At 40.0% G+C, this 24,642-nt stretch overlaps 1 protein-coding gene across 7 annotated transcripts in view; it reads right to left on the reverse strand.

Annotated features, from left to right (window-relative positions):
- The window catches only part of KDM3A (lysine demethylase 3A), a 50,169-nt gene extending 26,282 nt beyond the window's left edge, over positions 1–23,887 (reverse strand). For 3 of the 7 annotated variants that reach the window (XM_081069683.1, XM_081069681.1, XM_081069679.1), the window contains exons 1-10: positions 23,779–23,887; positions 23,029–23,244; positions 16,697–16,852; positions 15,289–15,399; positions 12,027–12,129; positions 11,167–11,291; positions 10,854–10,926; positions 10,656–10,744; positions 4,231–4,394; positions 2,290–2,789 (exon numbers count right to left, since the gene is read on the reverse strand). In XM_081069683.1, coding sequence (XP_080925809.1) covers positions 2,290–2,789; positions 4,231–4,394; positions 10,656–10,744; positions 10,854–10,926; positions 11,167–11,291; positions 12,027–12,129; positions 15,289–15,399; positions 16,697–16,852; positions 23,029–23,214 — 1,507 coding nt within the window. In that variant the 5' untranslated portion in view covers positions 23,215–23,244; positions 23,779–23,887. Of the gene's footprint in view, positions 1–2,289; positions 2,790–4,230; positions 4,395–7,371; positions 8,377–10,655; positions 10,745–10,853; positions 10,927–11,166; positions 11,292–12,026; positions 12,130–15,288; positions 15,400–16,696; positions 16,853–23,028; positions 23,266–23,734 lie in introns of those variants that run through there. The other 4 variants (XM_081069682.1, XM_081069678.1, XM_081069680.1 and 1 more) reach the window with 3 other exon arrangements.
- Positions 23,888–24,642: the final 755 nt, after the last annotated feature.

Here is a 24,642-nt window from a genome sequence, read left to right on the forward strand (position 1 = left end):
AAGACCTATTTTCAGGATCAAGGGAGATGAGAAGAGGGAAGTAAGTTCTTAGGCAAACAAATGAAAAATAACAACAACAAAAAAAAACCCCAAAAACAACTTCTGGGGAACCAGTCGAGAGATGGGTGAGAGGACTACTGGTCTTGGAGGAAACTGAAAGTTTTCAAACCAAGGAACGCTTTAAATAAAATAAGCATCTTTAATAATTACCTTAGAGGTGATCTAATCTTACCTCTCTTAAAACAGGACTAGAGCAAACTGTAAAATGCTAAATGGATGCTGTCAGGCCTTGACCCCTTAAACGTTATTATTTAGTTATAGTAAAAGAGAAGGTAAAGTAAGAAAGAAAATAGAGATCAGTTGTTCAAGGATGGAATTTTAATTACTCAGATACTGAAAAGACACCACCCTTGAAATGGACCAGGTTTTCACAGACCATGGGCAAAGAGCCCAAAGGGTACTTTCTTTATTCTATCCTGGCTCAAAAGAGAAAATATTTAGAAATAACAAGTTGAACTACCTAAATCTAGCTCCCTAGTGAGGAGAGCAATAGTTGATCCCCATCAATGATTCTCTCAATTCAGAGCAGAGCTAAGGGGAAAAAGAGCAATGCCAATTTCTGAAGAACCATTCATCTAATAGGAAAAAAGGCAGCTCTCCAATTCCAGCTTGCTTGTTTCCTAGCTCCTAAGCAGAGCAAGGGGGCAAGAGAGAGAAACAGTTTCCAGTTGAGTCTTTCCATACCCATAAGCAATACAAATGGAAACAACGTTGAGTCCTGGTAGGCTTCTGATCACATGCTCAGTCCTCAGCCAAAGATCTCAGCAGATAGATCACCAGGATGTGTCGAGGCTTTTCATTTCTCTTAAAATCACTTTAGATGAGGCATAGTTGCACAACATACTAAATGAGAAAAGGCATGACTCCTAATAATTCACTTACGTACCTATCATGTGCTTAACAATGTAGGATTTTTACTGTTTTTTCCACATAATATTAAAATACTTTGCCTCAAAAATTAGCTGAATAAAAAAAAAAAATTAGCTGAATAGCTGAATGTGAGGGCTGATGACTCAAAAAGAATAAAGAAATGGAACAGGCATGTGATTATGAATATTCACTTCCTTTGAGGACTTACACAACTCCTAAGAATAATACAATCTTATGCAAATTAATAGCTGTATCAACTTAAGACTCAAGAATGAAAAAGGTGGATTAGAAGTATCACTAGGCAGTGCTCGCTTCGGCAGCACATATACTAGAAGTATCACTAGGCAAAAAAAGTTCTTTTTGTATTTCTCCAATTCTGTATCAAAAAGACCCATAGTGAAATCCACCCATCTTGCCCTCTAGTTTCAGATGTCTGCAGTAAAAGCTAGCATGTGGATATATTCATTTGTTACATACCTAAATGAATAGTATTTTTTAAAAGTTATCAAAATTCCCCCCTTATTTTCCCACACAGATGACAATTATTTTTAAATTGTAATAGCTCTGAATCATGGACATGTTGAAGCCATTTAGTTCTACAAATTCTAGTAAGAGAGCTTCTGATAACTACCATCATTGGAATGCATCCTCCAACAATATTAAGTAAATGAAATATAGCGTACCATTTTCTCTATAATAATTCAGTTTTAAATTCTGGGTGCAGCAGGACCTCCCCTTTAGCAAACAGACTCTGCAGGATGTTTCAGCCCTGTCCTTCAAATCTTTAACCAAATGTCCCTTTTAGAGGTGGTGACGCAATTCTCTCTTTTAAAAATTTTTCAGATCTGAACTACCTGTGTGAGCGTAAAGTATCAATAGCCCCTTTCACTTCAACCTGGATGTTACAGAAAGATCAGTGTTAGGCTGAAGATAAAGTAATTACAGGTTACTTCAGAATTTGTTTCAAAATTATTTTCTTACAAAAATTGGGAACAACCTAATTACCCACAGAAAAGGACCCAGTTAAGCCATATGGTAAATGCATATAATGGAATCCATCCAGCCTTTAAAATGCTGATACACACCTATACTAATTCACAGGGTAAAACTGTTGGTATGAACCCGTGTGATAAAGTTTATCCGTATTTCCACATACATGGAACCAGGTTCAGCAAAATATTAACAGTAATCATTTCTCAGAAGATTACGGGATTTTTACTTTCTTCTTTGAACTTTTCTGATTGCATGGAACTTTTTCTACAGTCGCTTAATTTTTTTCTCATAAGGTAACATGGAGCTATATATGCACCCACTACCATCTCTTATCTTCTACCAATAAAGACATATAGAAACACTCACCACCCTGGATTTTGTTGTTGCTTCTTGTACAATAGCTTTCACTATCTTTGACGAAAGATTCCTTTAAATTCTGTGACTGGCAACCTAAAGTGGAAGGTTCTACCTTTTTTTCCACACAACTAGTAGGGCTATCACTATTGACACCTGCATTCTCTTCCGGCTTATTTGAAAGGACATCAGATGTGGAAGGTGCGTGTTCCAGATGCTTCTGCAGTTCAGGAGTACTGGCAATTTCCAATTCTGCTGTAGGTGAGCATGCCTTAGAAAGTTCAGTCGATGGTTGTGGAAGAGATTCCAATCTGTTTTCCTGATCAGTGTTGGTCTGCAGCTGGGTACAGCTGCCATTTGGTTCACTCAGGGTTTTTAAGTCTCCAGTTCCAATCTGAGAGGACTTTGAAGAGAGCAACTCTACTTTGCAGACATCTGGTTTTGTTCTCAGTATTTCGGTCTTCATATTTACACAGGAAGAAAGCTCTTCTGGTGAACTCTGCTTAGGACATCTGAAAAAGATAACAGGAAAACTAGCAATCTAGGCCTCTTTTCTCTCTCCCCTACCTTCCAAAAACATTGTTTGGTTCCTTAAGGCAACCAGAAGAGAAAAGAGAAAACTACTTATATGAGAGAATTTAGGATAGGTTTCTATGACCTGGGGTAAAAGTAATCAATGGCACTGCAAAAATATCTTAAACACTCAGAAAAATAAAACCCTAAATTCCATCTGCATGTTCTCATAAATCCTAAACCATTAATACTTCAAGTTAGTTCTACTTCTTACAATATAATGAACCTTAGCTTTGCCTCAAAACAAACTGACTATATATAATATGGAACCCAAACCACTAGCAGCACAAAAGACTGTCCTGCTATGAACATTTACCCAGCCCCAGCAATGGATAATTTCATTGTTGTTTGATCAGCGATCAGGACTCAGAGCAAATAGAAGAGCCAATCGATTACGTGCTTGTTCACAGAATGATTTGGTAACCCCTCACCCTTCATCTCAACAGGAGTATCTTTAAAAGAACATTTTGTTTCTCTGAAACTCATCCTAAAGTTCTTCCCTAGCAAAACACAAAGTCCTTTTCCTGTTACAATTTCTTTAGTTTTCCTGCCTCTAACAAAGGATTTCATTCTTGAGGTGAATTTCTCATTTAAACACTCATATGAGATATCTTTGCTTGGGTACCACTGAACTTCTTCCTGTTTCCTCTTTCTACTCGGAAGACTGCTCCCCTTTCCATCTAACTTCTATGGGGTCATCCTCCAACTCTATCCCAGGGAGCCCACTTTCCTTCCAGTGAACCAATGTGCTCAACGTCTCTCCCACCTTTCTGCAGTGGTCTTCCAAACCTACCTTCTACACCCAGTCTCTCTGACCAATGTCTTAAGTCTTTATCAACTGCCTGCACCCCAGCGGCCTTCTCTGTTAACCTATCACTGGATTTCTGACCTATACCTGGGATCTAGGCTGCTGAGAACTATTCACTGTAACTGTGCCTCTTCTTCTTCACACTCCCATTTCCCTCAGTCTTCCACATTCAATCAATATACTCCCTTTTCCTTAAAAGCAGACATCTATTCCACAACTGTCTGTAGCATTTCAGTCGACTGTTTTTCCCATATCAAGTCAAGAAAGCAGCTCTTTCTCTCCATCCCCTTCATTTCTGTAACGTTTTCTATGTTGTTCTGTATGCCTACTACACTTTTCACCTCTAAGGCATCTGACCAATTTGGAAACTCGAATGAAAAATTTCTCTGGACAACCTGAAATATAATGATGGCAGGTCATTACACAAAATTTTAGCTACACTAATTCTCTATGAAACACTGGTGTAGAAAAGTCTTGCCACCTGAGTAGTGTAAGCTCAGATGGAAGAACCATGGCTAAAATAGTTTTGCTTATTATAATTAAATACATTTAACAAATAACCAATAACTCACCCTTGAGGAATTTTTGCTCCAACGTTAGGTGGAGAGTTGGCAGCTTGGGGAGTACTCTGCTGTTTTGGGTCTTTACTAGGTGGGGTTGCTGCAGTACAACCGAGCAGTATATCCTTAAAAACTGTTGTGCGAACAGACTGTACAGGACACATACCAGGAGAGGCCTAAAAGATACCAAACCGACAGATATGAAAAGGAAAGGTCCCTAATTGGGGAATAACAAAGTGCTAGCAAGATCTGAGTTTATTTGGTTGGTTTAGTACTAAATGAGCACAAAACCTTCACCAAATAAAAAGAACAAAACAGTCCAACAAGTGATAAATCACAAAATTAAGGACTTAGATCTGAAGGCTGTTAATGAAGTCACTCTAGCTTTTTACAAAACTTGAGTCTTCCTATAAAAGGTCACAAGAGGATCTTTTTTCACCAACCTCTGAATCACTATGCCAGGAAAATGTAGCCCCATGGCAATTTAATAATGCAATGCACAGAAGTGAGCTTTTAACAGTCTTCAAATGGTGTCAGGTTCCCATGCATCTGGTTTAACATGACTCGAGTGCCCACCACGCACTTACTGTGTAGACTGGCAGGAGACCAGACCACATAGGGCTCTTATAGGCAGTGGTGCCTACTGCGTACCAATATAAGCCTTTACAGTGCAGTAAAGGTTGAGGACACGGTTCTTGTTCTTATGTGGCTCATCAAGTCACAAAGGTCATCCCATGCTGCAAGAGATGTCAAGTCAGGGCTGTGGGACAAAGCTGGGACACCCGTCCCCTTCCTTCTGCATGTAGCTTTTTATCTTTACAAAACTATAAGTAATGGACCCACTTCTTCCCACTTTATACTTGCCACAAAAATCAAGTTCCCACCATGGGAAAATAAAAGATTTAACTCAACTCCAGACAACTAGTCTATGGCTAAACCAGGTGAAAGCCATTCAGCATCTTCACCACCCCTTCATGTGCCTTTTCAACCCTATCTCTTTCGGACCACAATAACCTTTACATTTATCTCAACACCAAATCTAAACTTCAGAATTTCTTTACCTTCTAGTTATTAACTTCTAAACTTTGACGTGGAACTTGCCTTAGTAAGTTTGTACAACCTGACAATCCTGCCTATATTTGTAGGTAGTCTACACGAGTCTTTTTCTCAGACATTTGCTCTGATGGCCTTGAAAAGACTGTGTAGAATACGCTATACGAGTATACTCGTAGAAATATCTAAACAGTGAGAAGAGTTTACTTAATCACTGTCAGAGTTTTGGCAGAGCTTCAGAGTACTAAATGATCTGATCGTGTAATATTTTAATCGACTCAATTTTGGTTAAATATTAGCTTAGTGTTCCCCAGAAGGATTTTTTGGGGGAGGTTTTGGCTATTGTAAGAATATCCTTAAAATGAGTTTCCTAATCCTTAAAATGAGGAAATTACATAAGTTTATTCCTAAAGTCCTTTCCAACTCTATTTTATCATTCTCTGGTAATCGTTCATTAAAAGATTAACCTCCCAAAGTTTAACTGCCAAGTCATTTCAAAATGCTTATTCAAGGCTCACTTTTACCAAGTATCTTCCCTCATATCAACTTCCTTAATTGGAATTATGTTCAGGCTTGATGCACTAATGCAAGACGTTTTCTTAAATTATTCTCCTTAGAGTAATATACTTAAGGAAATTAGATTAAAAAAAAACTAGGCATAAATTTTTATTCTTATAACATCCATTGAATTGCTCATGTCAAAAAACCCTCCTTCTCATTTCCCGTATCTGATCAATGAACCAGTAAATCCTGCCTCTATTTCCAAACTATTTGTGGAATTTATCCATCCCTTTCCATGCCACCACTACCACCATCTTTTCCCTAGACTACATGTCTCCTAACTGGCCTAACTACCTTCCATTTGCGACTGAACCTTCTACCACTTACCTGAAATTTATTCCACCACAGAGCAATCTTTATAAAATACAAATCAATCAGATTATGGCACTCCACTCACTGCCTACAAGAATTCTATGTGGTCTGGTCTCCGCGTGCGCGCGCACACACACATACACACACACACACACACACACACATCTCATTCTACTTGTCTACAGTGCTCCAACTATACCTTCTTTTCTGGTCTTCAAATGTTCTAAGCTCTTTGTTGCCTGTGCCTTTGTACTTGCAATTGCCACTATCTGGATAGTTTTCGTGTGGCTGGCTGGTTCCATCTGTTCACCCTCAAATCTACTCAATTGTCACCTCCTCAGAATCTCTGATCACTCTTTCCAAAGCAGTGTCCCACAAGCCATCCCCTTATTCTTTATCATATTACCGTGTTTATGACTCTCATTGCATTACCACATTGTGAAAGTACCTTTATTTAAATTACTTTTTTATTGTCAGTCTTCTCACAATGTAATGTATACCCCTAGGTGCAGAGACCCTGCTCATGTCTACTGTTATACCTTATAAAGCCAGATGCTCAATAGATGAGACTGCTGGAATGAATGAGTGCTGTTTGCACTTAGTATTTCAAAATAGCTATAAGTACTTCTTATGAGTTACCTTAAGAGCCAGGCAGTAACATTCACCAATGTTTTGCACATATTATAAATATTCAATAAATATTTGTTGGAAAGATGGATGAAGGGATAGAGGCTTCTTGTTTGTTTTTCGTTGTTGTTGTTGCTATTTTTACAATGGTGACTCACCATACCAAGGAAAAGATTTGGAGAGGAGTGGCAACAACAGCACAGTGGTTAAGAGTATTGGGTTTTGATATTAGACCTTGGTCTGCATCCAGTCTGACACTTCCTGGCACACTATTTAACCTCTCTAAGATTCAGTTTCCTCAGTCATAAAATGAGAACAATGAAGCATACTTCATAGGGCTGTGCTTTACATAGCACCCAGCACACAGATCAGCTGTCTCAAAGCAGAAAAACATCATGAAAATGTTCTCGGTTCAGTCACCATGGATTAGAAATTAGCATAACTTAGAATGCTTTTCCTGTAAGAAACTGAAGTATATCACCCTACAGCTTTCCTAAGGGTTAGCTCAACAGGAACAGGGGTTTCGATTCCAAACCCCATCTTCACATGCTCACCACTGCACTGGCCTGTGACTTGACAAGGGTCAGAGTTTCTTCTTACCTGAAGAGTTTTCCCTGAAGGTCTTCTATACCAGTCATGGCAATAGTTCCTCCCTGCCAGCAGACGGAGATAATATAATTGAGTGTATGATGGTCTTCTAAAAAGGACACTGCTGGCTGACACTCCTTAGAGCAGACGCTCCCAATTAACCAAGCAACGTCCTAACCCCGAGGAACAGTCTGCTAGGCAGAGAAGACCTTCAAGGAACCAGATGCAACTTGCAAACAAGTTTATCTTATACAACAGTATTCATCAAAGCAATTAAGAGTCTTATCTATCTAATCCCAAACTCCTGTCATCCAAAGAACAGCCTGAAAGTAACTTGTGCCAGTCCAACACATCTGGGAAGTACAAATAGTGAGATGTGTGCCAAGTAGGTTACTGTACTCACCTTTCACTCACACATCTAAACGAACTCTCTTTCCCCACTTCTTCTTCTACCTGTCCAGCTCTCTTGAAATCTAGGCCAAACCAGTGTTTCCAAAACTTGCCTAATTATAAGAATCACCCAGAATAAAAAAAGAGTATTTACTAATATACAAAATCTACTGTAAAGGAATCAAGGAGGCTACAAAGAGTGTCATTTTTAATTGTTTTTAAAAAGGGTGGGCCTCCATGAATATACAGGTGGGAAAAAAAGACAGATATTTCAAAATGTAAACAGTGAGAGTCTCTGAGAAGTATAATAACAAGTGATGTTTCTTATCTTTACTATGCTTTTCTGGGTTAACCAAAATATTTTGAGTAACTTTTTTTAAATGTGAGAAACTTTATTTTTACAATAAGTGCGTCTATAATTAAAAACATTTTTCTAAGACTGTCAACACACAGGTAAAAATCTACCGTGTCCAACTTCGTCTAGAATGAGAAGATGGCTAGTACAGGGCTGAAGAGCTGAAACAGACATTTTCACAACATCAAATTTAGTTTCTCATTTTAGATCACCAGTTAAGGCTCAAATAAGTTAAGGGAGGACTTATCTTCCAGTCAAAGTTCAGGCTTTTTCTAAAAGAAAGAAAAAAAAAACTTCTATGGTGCTGAACAATTAGTTTAGTAGCACACAAACTTACTGAGCCGATTACGCTGAGAGCGATAAAAAAAAAAACATGTTCCCTGCTTTTTAACAATGTGAGTCAGGTAGAGGGAATCACTTATATATATTACCACATTTCACAAGTACCTCCTTGAAGGTATTGATTTGGTCAATTAACTATCCTACCACTGATAAACTTGACACTGAAAAACTGGCACCTTCCCTCCTAGGAGGGTCCCACTGACCCCAGTCTCGCCTATCCCAGGTTGATTCCTCCATGATCCATCAGGATGCCATTTGCTATTCTTTGGCTGCCCCCTCCCCACCACATTATGTGGCTCTCCTTTCATCACACCAACTATTTATACTGCTACAGTCTCCATGACAGGCAACGCCCAATTAACTTCTTCAAACTGGCTTTTATTACTTCTACCCAAGATCGCTAACAATAAACCTGACAGGTTATTATTCTGTTTCTCTTTCAGCTTTTAATACTGGTGGCTTCCTTGACAATATCCTGTGAGCTTAACTCTAAGATGTAATCACTTGCTTGACATCCTTACTTTATAGTCTTCTCTACAGTAGTTCCCCTTTATCCACTGTTTTACTTTCTGTGATTTCAGTTACCTGTGGTCAACCACGGTCCAAAAATATTAAATGGAAAATTGCAGAAATAAACAATTCAAAAATTTTAAATTGTGCACCATTCTGAGAAGTGTAATGAAATCTCACTCTGTCCTACCCAGGACATGAAGCATTGCTTTGTCCAGCGTATTCAAGTTGTACATGCTACCCGAATGCTCATCACTTAGTAGTTGGCTACGTTAGCAGATCTACTGTAGCAACATCGCAGTGTTTGTGTGCAAGTAACCCTCATTTTACTTAATAATGGTCCCAAAGTGTAAGAGTACTGATGCTGGCAATTTGAGTATGCCAAAGAGAAACCATCAACTTTATCATAGGTATGTACGTATAGGAAAAAAAAAAAAAGTACATACAGGGTTTGATACTATCCGTGGTTTCAGGCATCCACTGGGGGTCTTGGAACATACCCCGTTCCAACGGGAGGGCTACTATTCAACACAATAGTTCACCCTTGGAAAACTTAAGGCAAAAATGAAAGGTAGTAATACTAATTTCCATAACCTCTTCAAGGGCCTACACACTTGAAAGGAAGATAGAGATATCAGATATCTTGATTTACAAAGTTTTTGGTCAAGTATCAAATTTCCTGTTGCCTATACAACGGCTTACGATTCAGGAAAGCCCATCAGTCCCAGCTGCCCAGATTCTTAAGTATTTGAGTAATAGTGCTTGCTTTGGTTCTAGCTGATTTTGTAGTCCAGTATGCCGTGATCCAGAATTCTAGATTCAATTAATTGACCCTGACCCACTCCTATGCCATTTCTCCTTGCCTTGCTCCCCTAGACCCTAAGGCTCCCTCTAAAATGCTGCCAACAATCTTAATAATATCAACTTGGTGAATTTTAAAATTCTAAACTACAGCTTGGCACAGTGCACGACAAAGGCGTTTTTGATAATTGTAACACAGGAAACTACCCATGTAACACAAGTGCGTGTGAATACCTAAAAGTTGTGAAAAAGTTATTTGTACTGTAATAGGTCCTAAGGATTCAATTCACCTAAAAGAGAAACACTCTTAAGTTTCTTGTTCCAAACCCTATTTCAGAACAGAATTAAATCTAATACTTGAACTCAAACAGTGGCCTTCATTGGAGTCCATACTTTAAGGGGCAGAAATTAGTAATGGCAAACGAACCACTTCCTTAAAAAAAAAAAAACACACAACCCAAGCATATTTGTTTATCCAATTATAAATGACCAAATCTTGTTATATTATTGAGGAGGTGGGAGTCCTATTTCACCACCAAATCTACTCAGAATTCTAAGGTTCCTGCCCTCTTCTCATGCCAGGTGTTCTTCTAATTTGATACACACATCTCAATTTACCTTCAAAAACACCTCCATATGGTGAAATTGTCAAATCTATTGAGAATTTTCAGCAAACATCAAAAAATGTTTTTCCAACACCAAAATAGTAAACCAGAAACTTATATTATCTCCATCTGCTTGAGTGTAGAAATTATGGCCAAGATCTGGAGCTAGCAAAGAAGAGACAAGACAGCATAGTAGAGCAGAGAAGACAGCTTTACAACCACTAAACAAATTGGCCATGCACTGTTAGAGTTGAGGAAAGCTTTACGCAAGACACAAAATAAATCAAGATTACCTCAGAGCAAGATTTTGCTTGTTTGGAAACTAGGCTTCCATTATTCTCAGAAGACTTGCGTTTTACAGTTCCAATTCTTGTAGAACTACCTAAAACATTTAAAAATAGTTAAATTGGCTTCCCTGCTTCTCTTAATGTGAGGGGAAAGGGGAAAGACAGGAAGAAAGAGAAAAATTTCAGTCAAACAATATATCTTACCACATGTCACAAAGTTATCGTGTACAACTTCAACATGAATCAGTGATGGATCAACAATTTTCAGTGCTGGAATCTTAAAAATAAAACACAGATACTGAAAAATTAAAAAATGCTCTGGAACATACCAGAAATTAGCTTTACTAACATAACAATAGGGGCTTCTTACAAATAATTTTTTTTTAAAACAACTGTGCCATTTCCGTTTCTACTCCAATATTCTAACATAGTAAAGGTGTTTACCGCCTATGAAATACCATTGTTTCTTTTTATAATTATCTTTTCCAGTCATGTTACATGTGATTATCATCTTTACCTGCTCACAGTTGACTTGAAGAGTTTTTGATGTTGGGTTTCCATTTACAATGGTTGCGGAAAACCATTGAGTTGATGGGTCCAGGCTGTAAATTTTTACTTCAGAACCAACTAAGTTTTTGTCACCTTAAAAAAAAAAAACAAAAAATACTTAAAGCAATTTGCATTATCCCTCAACAGCACCATCATCCAGGGTAATCTCTTCTTGGATCTTTTAAAAACGTAGGAGACAAAAGCAAACATTAACAGATATTTCTATAAATGAGAAAACAGACATTTCTGCCAAGCTAGGAGAAAATTTAAACTTTTTATTTTAAAGCTCTAAAATAATACTTTTTATTTTAAAGATTTATCTTATAGTGACAATGGATTTATCCTAGCATTTGTATCAGACCAAGTAGTATCAAAGAAGTCACTGAGGTCTAACTCAATGAAGAGCTCCAGAAGACCCAAATTCAGGAATGTCAACAGAACTGCTAAGTCTGATAAAACACTTATGATTGTGAAACTGACCAAGAAACTCAAAAGAAACTCAATAACAGTAAACTGGAAGCTCAGGATTACCAAATTAATGCTTTATCAATTTTATAAGACCAAAATTCCAAACACAAATTCCATGTCAAAATATAGCTGAACTTTTAAAATACCTACTTTACTTTTATAGTTTTTACATAACCCCTGAATTGTCCAAACGTTAGAGGCTTTAGAATACATTTTATAATAGCGTTCTTTAATCATCTGGTTGCATGGGGAAAAGCAACAAAGGAATTTCCAAAAAATTAGAAATTTCAATGAGCGAACAAGTGAGAAGGGCTAAAACATAGCTTCTTTGTCATTGGTCAACACAAACTATCCACATACCTTGTAAAAGATGGCTTTCATCCAAATGTTTCACAATCAAAGCTTGAAATTCTTTACTGACGTCCTGATTATCCATAAGGGAAAGTCGAAGATTGTTTACATCCTGAGAAGTGGAAAATCATTACATTTTAAGGTAACAAATAAGAAGAGTTGTTTAAATTCCAGTGGATATTTCAATTTAATTGGAAGATTTAAAGTAGTATCAGTTAGCCATTTGACGGCATGAGATCATTTCAACTCCAATGAATCGGACAGATCATAATAGGAAACTATAAAATGATCACTATAAAATGAAACTATAAAATGATCAGGTATAAGGCAGACTGAAGTGAAGTCACAAACTAAGAGGATGACAAATAGTAAGAGTGGCTCAAAGCATGATTTTAATATGACATAACTTTGGCTATGGGAAACATAATAAGCAAACAAACTCGTAGATCAATCCACCTCGAAAACACTGTATCCCAAACACTAGAGATTAGGGAAATCCCAGATCCAAATCTAAGGGGCAAAAGACACATAAAAACACACAAATCCATACTGTCAACTCATTGAAATTACTGTTTTTAACAAATTATTTCACACAGATTCATTTAATCTAACTAGGATTCCAAATGCAATCTTCTTTACAAATGATAAATGGGAGGCAGTGGTGACAAAATTTGATGAACAGCCCAAGTCTTCTACAAGAGTTTTGAAACACTCAATTCTTAGCAGCAGCTCCATTTTGGGCACTATTCCATAGTCTTCAGGCTTTGTGTATACAGTCAGTTATGATAAATGTATATAGAAATTGTCAATAGGAATAGCCTGCCAACCCAAACTACTATATGACACAGAAGCCCTTCAAATATCAAGCCTTCATGCTTTTTTTGCCACTGTGAAATGGATATATAGTGGCCAAAAATAGTTTATTCATTTCTCCCATTAGGAAGGATAACGAGTCTTTTCCAATCCATTCTGGGAAAATGCATTTCTAAGCCAAGTAACATTAGATCTAACCTAGAGTCTTCATATGAGCTCCAAATTACCAGAATGGGCCATGTGTGGGTTTTGTTTTTTTTTCTCTCATGCTACTGCAATTTCAAAAAATTTAAATGTGTTCTCCGACTACTACAAGATAAAACAGCACAAACGGCTCTTAAATGAGGTAAAATAATTCTACTCTGCCTAGGAGAGTTTTGGGGCTCATAAAAAGTGCCAGAGAGTTTGATCTGGATACTTTGTCTTTTTTCTTAACCACAGAAAACTGAGCCAAATTAAATCCAAAAGGCCGACCTTAAGTTTCAATTCCAACTTTGGCACATGCCAAATGGTTTTCAGGTTCTCTGTGCATTCTTTCAGACAAGCATCACACTGCGGTAATCATGTCCCCCACCATCGTTTCAGACAGCAGAAGCCTGATGTGACCATCCCTATCTGTAAGGGAATGCCCCAAAGCACCAAACTTTGACTGCTACTAGCATCAGTAAAATTCAAGAGCACACATCATAGTCTCCCTCAAGTAATATTATATTAATAACAACATTCACACTGACAGCCCACAGTACATCTCCCGGAGAACAAATCAACTTACAGATCTCAATTTTTCTTTTTCAATCTCAATAAACAAAATTATGAGTTGTACTTTAACTGAAAAACTTGAACACATCAAAGTTGTAAGACAGAACTGTCCAGAAAACAATGCTAAGAAGGAAACCTACTCTATCACTCAGTAAAGCAAGGTATCCACAGCCCCTCCCATATGCTCCTTGGTCCTTAAGAGCAAGTCATTCGTCCTTTTAAGGCAGGAGAAATATCACGCTGTCGTATCTGACATGGGAAGGTAACTTGCATCGGAAATTAACTTAAATAAAAGCATCTTCCTCTGCTCCATTTACTTAATCATTATAGAATAAGGTTCAGAGTATGTGAACCTTATTTTCACTCACTTCCAGGATATGGAAGTAAAAGTGAGACTTGAGTAGAGAAAAAGCCAGTGCTTTGGGTTTTCCAGTCCAGAGCCAGCAATGGCAATGACCATTGGCCCCTAAACTGCCTTTTAGCAAATAAACAGGTTTAACTGTTCTACAGGCTACAGAACAAGTCAGGTCACGACACCTAAAAGATGAATGTTACTAGACCAATATTATTCTCAAGGTAGTGATCTTTGGAGATAAATTAATCTGTGTGTTCTTGCCCTCCCTCCCTCCCAACAGTTTCATAAATAATAATAAAAAAGATCCCATATAAGCAAGATCCAGGAGCCTAAATATTGTGAAGAAAAATGTGGGAGTTTTAGAAGCTAATTGGAAATACACACACACACACACACACACACACAGTCTCTGTCTCTCTCTCCTCACTATTCCCGGTAGTTATATTCTATTAAGTCACCACAAACACTGAAATAGTGAACTAAATCACTGCTCCTAGGGGAAAGACAGAGTTAGGTTCCTTCAACGGTCACAACATTTTCATCATCCAATCAATACACAACCTTGTTTTATGTATTTCTGTTGAAAGATACATTATTTACTATATATTACTGGCTTATTAACCTTGAACTCACGACCTACAGCACTATAATTCATGGCTGAATAAAGCTTATTTAACACACGTAGTTTCTCCTTTAGACAAATCAGCCTTCTTGTACTTAAGAACTACTACACAACAACACTTTAGCACTACCCTTGGGTAAACAGTGAAACCGTCAACAAAAAGTACGAAAATCTGGCACGAAAGAGACCTCGAAAACAGACTTGTTTACAGTATGAGAGATGAAACAAGAAGGCAGAATGTCATCTTATTCAACCTCAGCTGGGAACATGTGTCAGACCGCTCAAATGTTTTGCCATACTGTACATGTCTGTGACGTCTGTGAAAGCACCAAAGTATTGATTTGGGGCTACAAATGTATTTCAGCGAGTAGGCAAATTCACAAACATATGACCCATGAATAATAAAGACTGACATACATGTATATATATGTATACGCATGTATGTGAAGGATAGTCAATCACTTTAAAATTACTTTTGTAACACTAGGTGTTTCCGTACACATGCACCATCAGCTGTAGTAGCCTTGGCCTTCCAACCCCATACGGCTGCACCAACCCAATGGCCAACACTGAGGGATAATGTCTAACAAGTAACTGTTGATGGATTTGTTCTTTTCTCTGATATCTGAATTAGATCAATCAACATCAATATTTTGGTTCTCATGTTAAAAGGGGTGTTTTTTTCCTTCTATTTTTAGGGTTTAATATTGTTACTGATATACCTGTATAGGCTTCAAAAGGTCTTTAGAAAGAAATACTCTTTGTTGGTCTCCTAGAAAGCGAATAGAAGTTATGGATCCCAACCCGGCTTTGTCCAACAGAGATTTGTACACCTGAAACAAAACAAAAGAAAATGTTTTGGCATCATAACTATTGTCAGCAGAATTCTGAAAATGAGGAATGGCAATTTTCCACACACACAGGAAGAGATAAAGCTATTAAGTTTTTTATTTACTGCAAGTATCTCAATAACAACTATTCATGCAACCACAAGATCACACAATTTTTATCCAATCAATCATTTAAACCAGATATGCATTTGGGAGTCATTAACATGTAGGTCTGGGCCCATAGATATATGGCTTCCCCAAAATTCAAAAATGTGTATGTACATTTTCTTGGAGAAATAAGGCCATATTTTTAGCAAATTCTTAGTTAACAGTTCAGGGGAGAGGGAATACAAAGAGCAAAATAGAACTTTAACCAAAATCCTACATCTCTCAGAAACCTCTAGAAGCTCTTCTCACCCGTGGGCAAAATCTTAACTTTGCTAGCACAGCACACCAGGACTTTCACAATCCAGTCAGCCTTTCAATCATCCTCCCAGCCTTTCCAACAATCCAAATCTGCCCTTCCTCCTCCAAGCCCCAGCTCGTCTCATAAAGCCTCAACTGTCCTCTCCCGACACAGTGCTGGCTCTTCTTCTCTAACTGCACCAGACTTAATGATGTGGAAATGGCACAATCACACCCTGACTGTCAGTATCTTTACAGCCCAAGACTATCATGAGCTAGAGGGAAACTTAGAGATCCTAAGAGCAAGACTGGAAACCTCACGGGGCAAGGAAACAGAGACCATTCAGTTCCAGCCTATTTTGATAAAGAACTGCCATAATGGTCTAGGGTTGCTGTATCTTCCAGTTTCTTCCAAGAGAAATTGGAAATGGAGATGTTTAGGTATACTCTGTACATTCTTAAAAGCAGACAACTAATGCAAATTTTCTTAATACACTGCGAGGGTCAAACTATTAGGTTGGTGCAAAAGTGATTGAGGTTTAAAGGTTAAAAATTGTAAAAACCGCAATTACTTTTGTACCAACCCAATAAACAGATCTGTATGTCTGGATTCTGACCTCTGATCTAGACTAGACATTCCCCACATTACCTCCCATCCCCAGATTTTAAGTGAAGAAAGTGAGGCCCGAGAAAGTCAAGGGCCCAGAGTCACAGAGTTCCTAGCAGCGCTGACCGGAGTTCCAGGGTTCTCTTCTGACTCATCTACATTGTCATATATCTGTATTATTATCTGCCACAGGGCCAAAGATAGGCGTTACATACATACTTTTCTTGTTTCACTCATAATGGATGAAACCCTCTTCTCATGAGTTCAATAAGCCTGAGTTTTACTCACTATCGCAGGCCACTGCACAATCCGTTCAGAAATTTCAGGACACTTTCGTTCAGCCAAAACCAAGTTATGCTCTACTAAAAATGCTCTTCTTAGATGGCCATAGACTTCGATCCATCTTCTCTTCCTCCAAGATTCCCCATCAAACTCCACACACACCTAGACAAACAGAATAGGAAAAAGCAGATTCAATGAACAAAGATAAACATGAAAAATGCCCGAGTTGAATTATACCCTTATTAGTCTACTCAGATACTTTATCTAAATGTACTGTCCCCCTCTCCTGCTCTCTTACTTCCCTTCACAGGCCACAATAAACTACCCAGACATGGGACCAAGCTTTGGCTCCCAAACCATTTTGGGAAGCAGAAGTCAAGGTCTTTGAAGGCCAGTCTCTGCCCCCAAAGTAACCTCTAAGAAGTCACAGGCACAGAACCCCCTTGTAGAAGGTTTTTACATATGTTAATTAGACATCAGAGCTTTGAGAACTGAAAGAATTTTAAAAGAAGTACTTATTGCAGGGCATTGTAATTCTATGTTGACACTGTATGGGCTTAAGATGACCCCCCATCACCACAATCCACCACTTGCTTTTGAATTCCTCTGCTATCAGTAGGATTTAGAACAAGGCCCAATAGAAGGCACATCCTCAATACCCTTCGAATTGAATAAACTGGGAAATTTACTTCTACTACTTTGCTAAATAGGTAAACAAGTAATTGATAAACTCGGGGGTCCCGAGTTTTCCAGGACTACATCTAGCTTCTTATATGCAAGTTAAACTACCTTTGAAATATCATTTTCTAAGTAACGAAGTTTTCTGCTTCTGACCTGCAAAATACCTTTTAACCCTAAAGTTAAAACCCATACAATTTGTATAAATATTTTAAGACATAAAAAGAATTCAGTCCAAAAGTGGGTCTCTCACCCAAAAGTAGGAATCATTCACAAAACTTTAAAGGTCCTATAAATGCACTAAAGCACTTAGCTTCCTTCACTCATTATGAACATGCGACCCCTTAATTTATTCTAAATCTTTAAAAAAAAATTTTTGTATTTTAACTGATTTAAAAACTAAAAAAAAAAATTTTTTGTATTTTAACTGATATAAACTTCCTCAATATTTGTTGCAATAATCACAATTTCTATTTGATTTAAAATTTTTCCTCTTACTAAAGAAGCCTTTTTATTTTTGGTTTCAAAGAATTAAGTTAATAAATCTATGAACACTATTCATAATTTCATAGACAATCATATTTCCCTTTTCACCCTTTAACTAAAAAAAAAAAGAAAAGTTTCGTTAACTTCCATTCATCTGTCAGAACCCAATTCAAGAATCCTTTCCTCAAAGACATCTTCCCTTACCAAAGAACATTTTTCTCTCCCAAGAGAGGTCCCTTTGCTAGCTGTACTCAAACCTTGTACTTTTCCTTCCTAGCACTTATCCACATTTTGAATTATTTATTTGTGGTTACCTGATTGACATGTTATAAATTCTAACAGGTCAATGTCTGTCTGCTTTTACTTACCTCTATATTTCACTGGTATCCAGTCCCCAGTCAATACTCAAATATTTGTTAAATTAATAAATTTCTCTCTGATTGGGCTCTTACCCTCTGTTTCTCTCATACATTTAGAAGGGAGGAAGTTCCCAACTGATATACCACTAGCCCCAGTTCCAAACCTTCTCCAGTTTTAGGGCTATCATTGAAATTTAGGACCCACCATACCCTCTCCCTCAACAACAAAATGTGCACCTCTAACTTCCCGAGCAACTTCCCCCAAGAAGCTGCAATCTTCTTGGTATAGCAGGCTTTTAACCTTGCAGTTACTAGAGAATAAGTAAAAATATGTGACCACCTATTATGTGAGAAAGCTCCGTGTACTGTCTCCTTGATTCTATGTATTCCATCTGTCACTATAACCAACTAAAGGGTGAACACAGAGGTGTTCAGACACTGTCCATCTTTCTTTGTCTGTTTCCCTAGCCACATACACCAACTATGTGGAAGAGAAACAAGCATACACCAACTTTAGAATCAGAGAGATCTGGGCGTGAAGCTAAGTAAAGTCTTCTTAGAATGATTTTAGATGCATAAAATAAAATACATACTGTGTTTCCCCGAAAATAAGACCTAGCTGGACCATCAGCTCTAATGCGTCTTTTGGATTATTTTTGCTCCAAAAGACGCATTAGAGCTGATGGTCCAGCTAGGTCTTATTTTCGGGGAAACACAGTAGGATTACAAAGGAAACCAATTAACCTGTACCGCAGGTTAAGAAACCTTGCTTAAATCTAAGCTCTCTGAATCTTGTTTTGCTAGCTTCAAAATGAAAGTACTAACGCCTATCTCTCACGGAATTTTTTAAAGATAATGTATATAAGTATCTGGCAAAGAAACTAGGTAGTTTTAATACCTCCATGGTAATTCAAATCCTAGTTTATCAGGGTATCACTCCTTCAGCTAGGTGTGTGGGGAAGGAGGGCCTTCAATACGATTATCTAACATCTATTGGGGGGGGAGGGGGAGTAAAAGATTAAGATCTTAAAGGGTTTCATAAAACCAAAGCAACATCACAATTCTTATCAGATCACTATCTATAAAGCTTATAATCAACCCTAAACCAAAATTTAGACAGGGTCTCTCTCTATATCTCAATATTTGAGTGATTTGAAAATTAAGTTAGCCCCTTTTGAAAATAATTTAGTTTATGACTTTGGAGTATTAGGTTGCACTGGTCAAAAAGTCACATTGCTATGAAAAAGATGACTTAAAAAATACATATATATATAAAATGAAACAAACACATTGTGAGATTTCTTCAATATTCTTTCAAAAATTTCCTATCAGAACCATGTGTGTCTTTTATTTGTGACTGAGGTTTGAGGTTCTGTATATAAGGATACCCCCTCCCCCAAAGGAAAAGCCTCTTCTGCAGAAACTTCTATAAAATGGCATACCAATAAGAATTTGAATCCAGGCGGAACTAAAGTGACTTGACCAAGCTCCTGCAAATTGACAGATGTAACTAGTTCTCATTCCAAACTGTGTTCTTCCCCCACCTCCCTTGGTCCACAAAGATGTCATTTACGCTATCAGACTCCAAAGGCCAAAAACAGAGGTCTATTAATTATGATTCACTACCTATAATTTCCAAATTTGCTATTCTAGATAAAGAGAATGCCACTGCTCCATCTCCATCTAGATTTCTCTAAACTGCTTTTCCCATGTTTAGATAATAATTTCAGGACTCATTTATTCATTCAAATGTTTTAGCAAACAATACATGTCAAGCAGTGTTCTAGTTTGGGATATAGGGGCCAGCAAAATAGTGTTCTAACCTCACTCTACCTGAATATTAAAACCTAGTGTTTAAGGTCTGAGACAATCTTGGGCAAGCTATTTAACTTGTTTAAGCCTCAATTTCTAACACTAAAAAATGTGGTTTACCATTTAGAATATTTGTGAGGATTAAATAAAGCAGTATTTGCCACATAATAAGCATTTGACCTCATTATGTCTTCACCCTAACTTCTCTGCAATCAACTACTAGATATATTGTATCTGAGTAAGTGACTTTGTTACAAAGTCTCTCTCAAGGTAAAACAGTGTTTAAAAGCCTTGGCCTCAATCTTAGCATCAACGAACAAAGCAAATCAGTCTAGACTCTAGACAGACCTATACTTCTACTAATACTAAACAGTTGCATACCGCTTGATTTCTACTCATTCATATTCACCTCAGGCCCCAGTCTCAACCCATCCCCAAAAACTCAATACCCCTAAACCCAGGTATAAGGATGGTCTTACTTGGTTCCTGCCTACATCTCCCCAAGCACAATTTGGTTCTATTGTTTTAAAATTCTGTTTTTGCTAATTCAACATGCCTCTAAACTCAAGACAATTACTTTATCTGCTACTCAACTAAGAAATACAGCAATAAGTCAAGATTAGAAAAAAGAAATCGAGTAGATTTGCACTTTACATGAGGCTGAGTTGTGAGGTCTGCAGGTAAAGCAAAAATCCAAAATAAATCAAAATTGTTCTTAAACAAAACTCATAGATACAGACAATACTTTAATGGTTATCAGGGGGTAAGGGGGGAAATGGGGTGGGAGAAGAGGGCAAAGGGGTCAAATATATGGTGATGGAAGAACTGACTCTGGTGGTGAGCATACAATGCAATAGATGACATATTATAGAATTGTACACTTGAAATCTATATAATTTTACTAACCAACGTAACCCCAATAAACATAACAAAAAATTTTTTAAATTGTTCTTGAATTAAAATTCCATGTCAGGCACCTTAATTCAGTGGAAAAGACATACACACAGCAAAACCTAGATTCAGATCCTCCCTCCATCACTTAGTAGCTTATTATGCAAGTTTAGACAAGACTCCTTTTCCTAAATCTATTTACTCATTCTGAAAAAGAAGATAACACCACCACCTCAAAGGCTGGGGGGGTGGGGAGATATGGAGATCAAAAAGAATACACATATAAGACCTCCCAGATTGCCTTCCTAATCCAATGGTCCTCAATCACTGTTGAGGAAGAGAACACCTAGTCTTCTCATCATCTGCCAAAGAACTGAAGAGTGTACAGCTTAAATCAAATCTTGTTCCCATTCAAATCAGATAAGAACAAATGTACTAGAGAACATTTTATTTGCCAGGTGAAATAAACCACAACTATGATTGAAATCTAGTACACAAAGACATTTTATGGAGAAAGATTATTAGTCTGAAGCAAATAGGTTGGCCATCTCTGCACCATGCTGCATTCTTTCTATAACATCAAAACCTGGTTTGCTGGGAGTGAAACGGAGGAAAAACCAAACTTTACAGTGTATGACAAGAGCCCTTTGTGCCACAGCCCTTGATCGGGGAGCATGATGATTAAGAGGGTGGGCTCAGAAGTCAAAACTTCTGGGGTTAGAACACAGCCTATGCCAATTCCTAGGTATGTGATGTTCCGCAAGATACTTAATCTCCCCCCTCCAACCCTAGGATTTTTATCTGTAACAAGGAGCAATGTTGGTACTACTCCCAAAGAACTGGTATAAAGATTAAGTAAAATCATGGCTGTGAAGTGCTCAGTATGATTTGTGGCACATGGTTAATGCTCAATGGGTTACTCCTTTTTTTCAACATGAAGACAAGGCACACTGGAAGCTTTAAAAATATATAACCACACATCCTTTCCCCACAGCCCATTGCAGAGTATTACCAGTTTAGGCATGCATGGTCACCTTGAAAGTATTCAAATAAATAGTTTCAGAAATTAACACATATTTAACTGCCAATGCTAAAAGTTGCTTCCCTTATTTGAGTACAGTTTTCAAAAAAAGAAAAAAACAAAGATAATGAATGACCAAGACACTGAAACACATCCATTACCCCGGGGTAGAAATCTCTTCTATCCTGACAAGCTTCCTTTGGGTTATCATCACTTCGGAGTCTTTGTTAGGGACCTTTTTTCAGTTATTTTTGCACAAAGGAGTCTTTGTGGGTACAATGGCTTCCTCACTGGTGTTCCCAGACAATCTTTTCACACCAACACTTCTCTTAGGGAGTACAATCAGAATTCATCTCTTTTCGAAAAGATGTCACTGGGAAAATCCCTGGCCGCACTTGTGCTCATTTCTCTCCCTCTCTCTCCGAACGCCCAAGTGGAATATTTCCAAGCCATCCCTCCAGCACACCACAGAAGGGGCAGCCAGCTCCACCCCATCCCTCCATATATGGTCCCATCCCACACCCACCCACGGATGCATCTCACAGCACCGGGAACCCACTCCTGCCCTGATCCCCCGTATATGGACAAACACCCACCCTAATGTGCAGAAGACAACCAAGCTCCTCCTCCTCCACGCACACATCGTTTCTAACAGGATTGAAAGTTCACGAAGTTGGGTGAAGAGATTAAGAGGAACAAACGAAAAAAGCCCACTGAAGCACTTCCAAGCACTAGCCCTCAGTTGGTATTGATTCCAAACGTCACCCCCTTGCCCAGCTCAATAGTGACCACGGCACCCGCCCTCCGGAGACGTGATCACACAGTCCCGATGGGGCACAGCGCCGGCGACACCGAGACCTGTCTCGACAACCCCACGCCCGTCGGCAGACCCAAGCACCTCTACGCCGGGCGTACCTCGGCTCCACACAACCCTTTCACAGACTCGTACGGGCTAGTGTGCTGCACCTTCAGGCCCGACGACAACTTTCTTTCTGATCGTCCTTTTCCCCCAAGGGGAGGGGGGAGCTAGCTGTCTTGGCATCAGGGACGTGGGGACCGTCCGGGCGCCGCGGCCCCCGCGCCGCTTTTACCTTCAGGTCCTTCTGGGTGACGTCCGTGTGCGAGACGGCGCGAATGGTCCCGGAGAGCCAGGGCCACTGGGCCACGCGCTCCGCGTCCCCGCCGTCGTGGCCGCCGTCGCTGCGCTCGGCCGCGGACAGGCTAAGGAACCGTTTCCCCACCAGGACCGGCCAACTTTCTCCGAGCGTCAGCACCATGGTTTCCACGCCCGCGGGAAGGGCTCCTCCCTGCCAACACACAAAACCAAACTGCGACGGGGGCGGCAGGTGGTGGGGGGCCGCGGACGGGGCGGGCGGCGGGCGCGGCGGGGGGGGCCTCCCGCGCTCGGAGGACGAGCCCCCGGCGGCGGCGGGCGCGAAGGCGGACCCCCCAGCCGGCCTCTCCAACCGCGCCCGCCGCGCGCCCCGATCCCTCCCCCACTGCAAACACGGGCCCGAGCGTCGCGTGACCCTCGCTCTCCCAAGTTTCGCTTTTCCAAAACCGTACACCCACCTCCAGACAGAGTGAGGGGACAATGACTTGCGGCTTAAGTGGATGGGAAAGTGTTCGCCCCTCACCCCTGAAAGGCAAAGGCCGCGGTGCAGAGCCCGTCCCGGGCGGCCGGGTCCCCCACGGTCCCGCACTTGCCCCGCCCCGACACCCCGCTTCCCGGCGCCGATCCCCGGCCGCCCCTCGCGGCCGTCTGCGGCGCGGGGGATGCGGGGTCGGCTCCCTCACCTCTCTTCCTCCTCTCCCCGGAGCCGAGGCCGCGACGCTCTTACCCCGCCTCCCTGAGTCACCCGCGGCCGCCGCCGATCCCAGCCGCCCAGCCGACTCAGGCTCTGACTTGGTTCAAGAGCTCTCACAAGACACGCACTGCCTCCCGGGCCCGCCCCCTCGGAGCCGCTTCCGTCGTTCATTGGCTGAGCCCAAGAAGTTGAGGAAGGCTCGTGGGGAAATCGCCCATCGCAATTGGCCGGCCTGCCCAGGGCGGGGCGAGAGAAAAAAACAATTCCTTAGCTGCCTCCTCCCTCCGCCCTCCCCCTTCCGACTCCCGGACGACCCCCATTAGGTTAAACTACACCGAACGTAAGCGAAAGATCCCTCCGCCACAGCCATTCTTTACGTTTATTGCCTCACGGTATGCAAAAAAGTCCAGGGAAATCGGTTCTCAACTTTAGGGCCCAGAGGACAATTGCAGTGGTGCACACATAAGACTGAATGACGAACCCCAGGGCTGTAAGAGCCTATTAGATTGCTCCTCAAGTGCATAGCCTGTCGACCGAAGAAGGGCTTTCCACTTGGCGGAAGAATCTCACAGGAAAGGGGTGAAGGCGGTGCAGGGTCTGCGGGGGAGGAAAGGGACAAGAACGTGCGGTTTCAGGCGTACTCAACTAGGGGGAGGAGCGACCGTGCTCTAGGGGCTCGTGCGCAGGCGCTGCGCGGACCTGAGGCAGGATCTTGGGCTGCCGGGCGAAATGGCCGCGGGAGGCGCAGGCGCACGTGGTGCTGATCATGGAACGTCTAAAGGCCGCCATTTTGTAGGAAAAATGAAGAAAGGCATGGAGTGACGTTCATTAAATCTGGAGAGGCCACTCAGTGCAATGCAGAATGGGATTCTTTTTATATGCAGAGGGAGAATGAGA

Source organism: Rhinolophus hipposideros, assembly GCF_964194185.1.
Source record: "Rhinolophus hipposideros genome assembly, chromosome: 12".
Lineage (NCBI taxonomy): Eukaryota > Metazoa > Chordata > Mammalia > Chiroptera > Rhinolophidae > Rhinolophus > Rhinolophus hipposideros.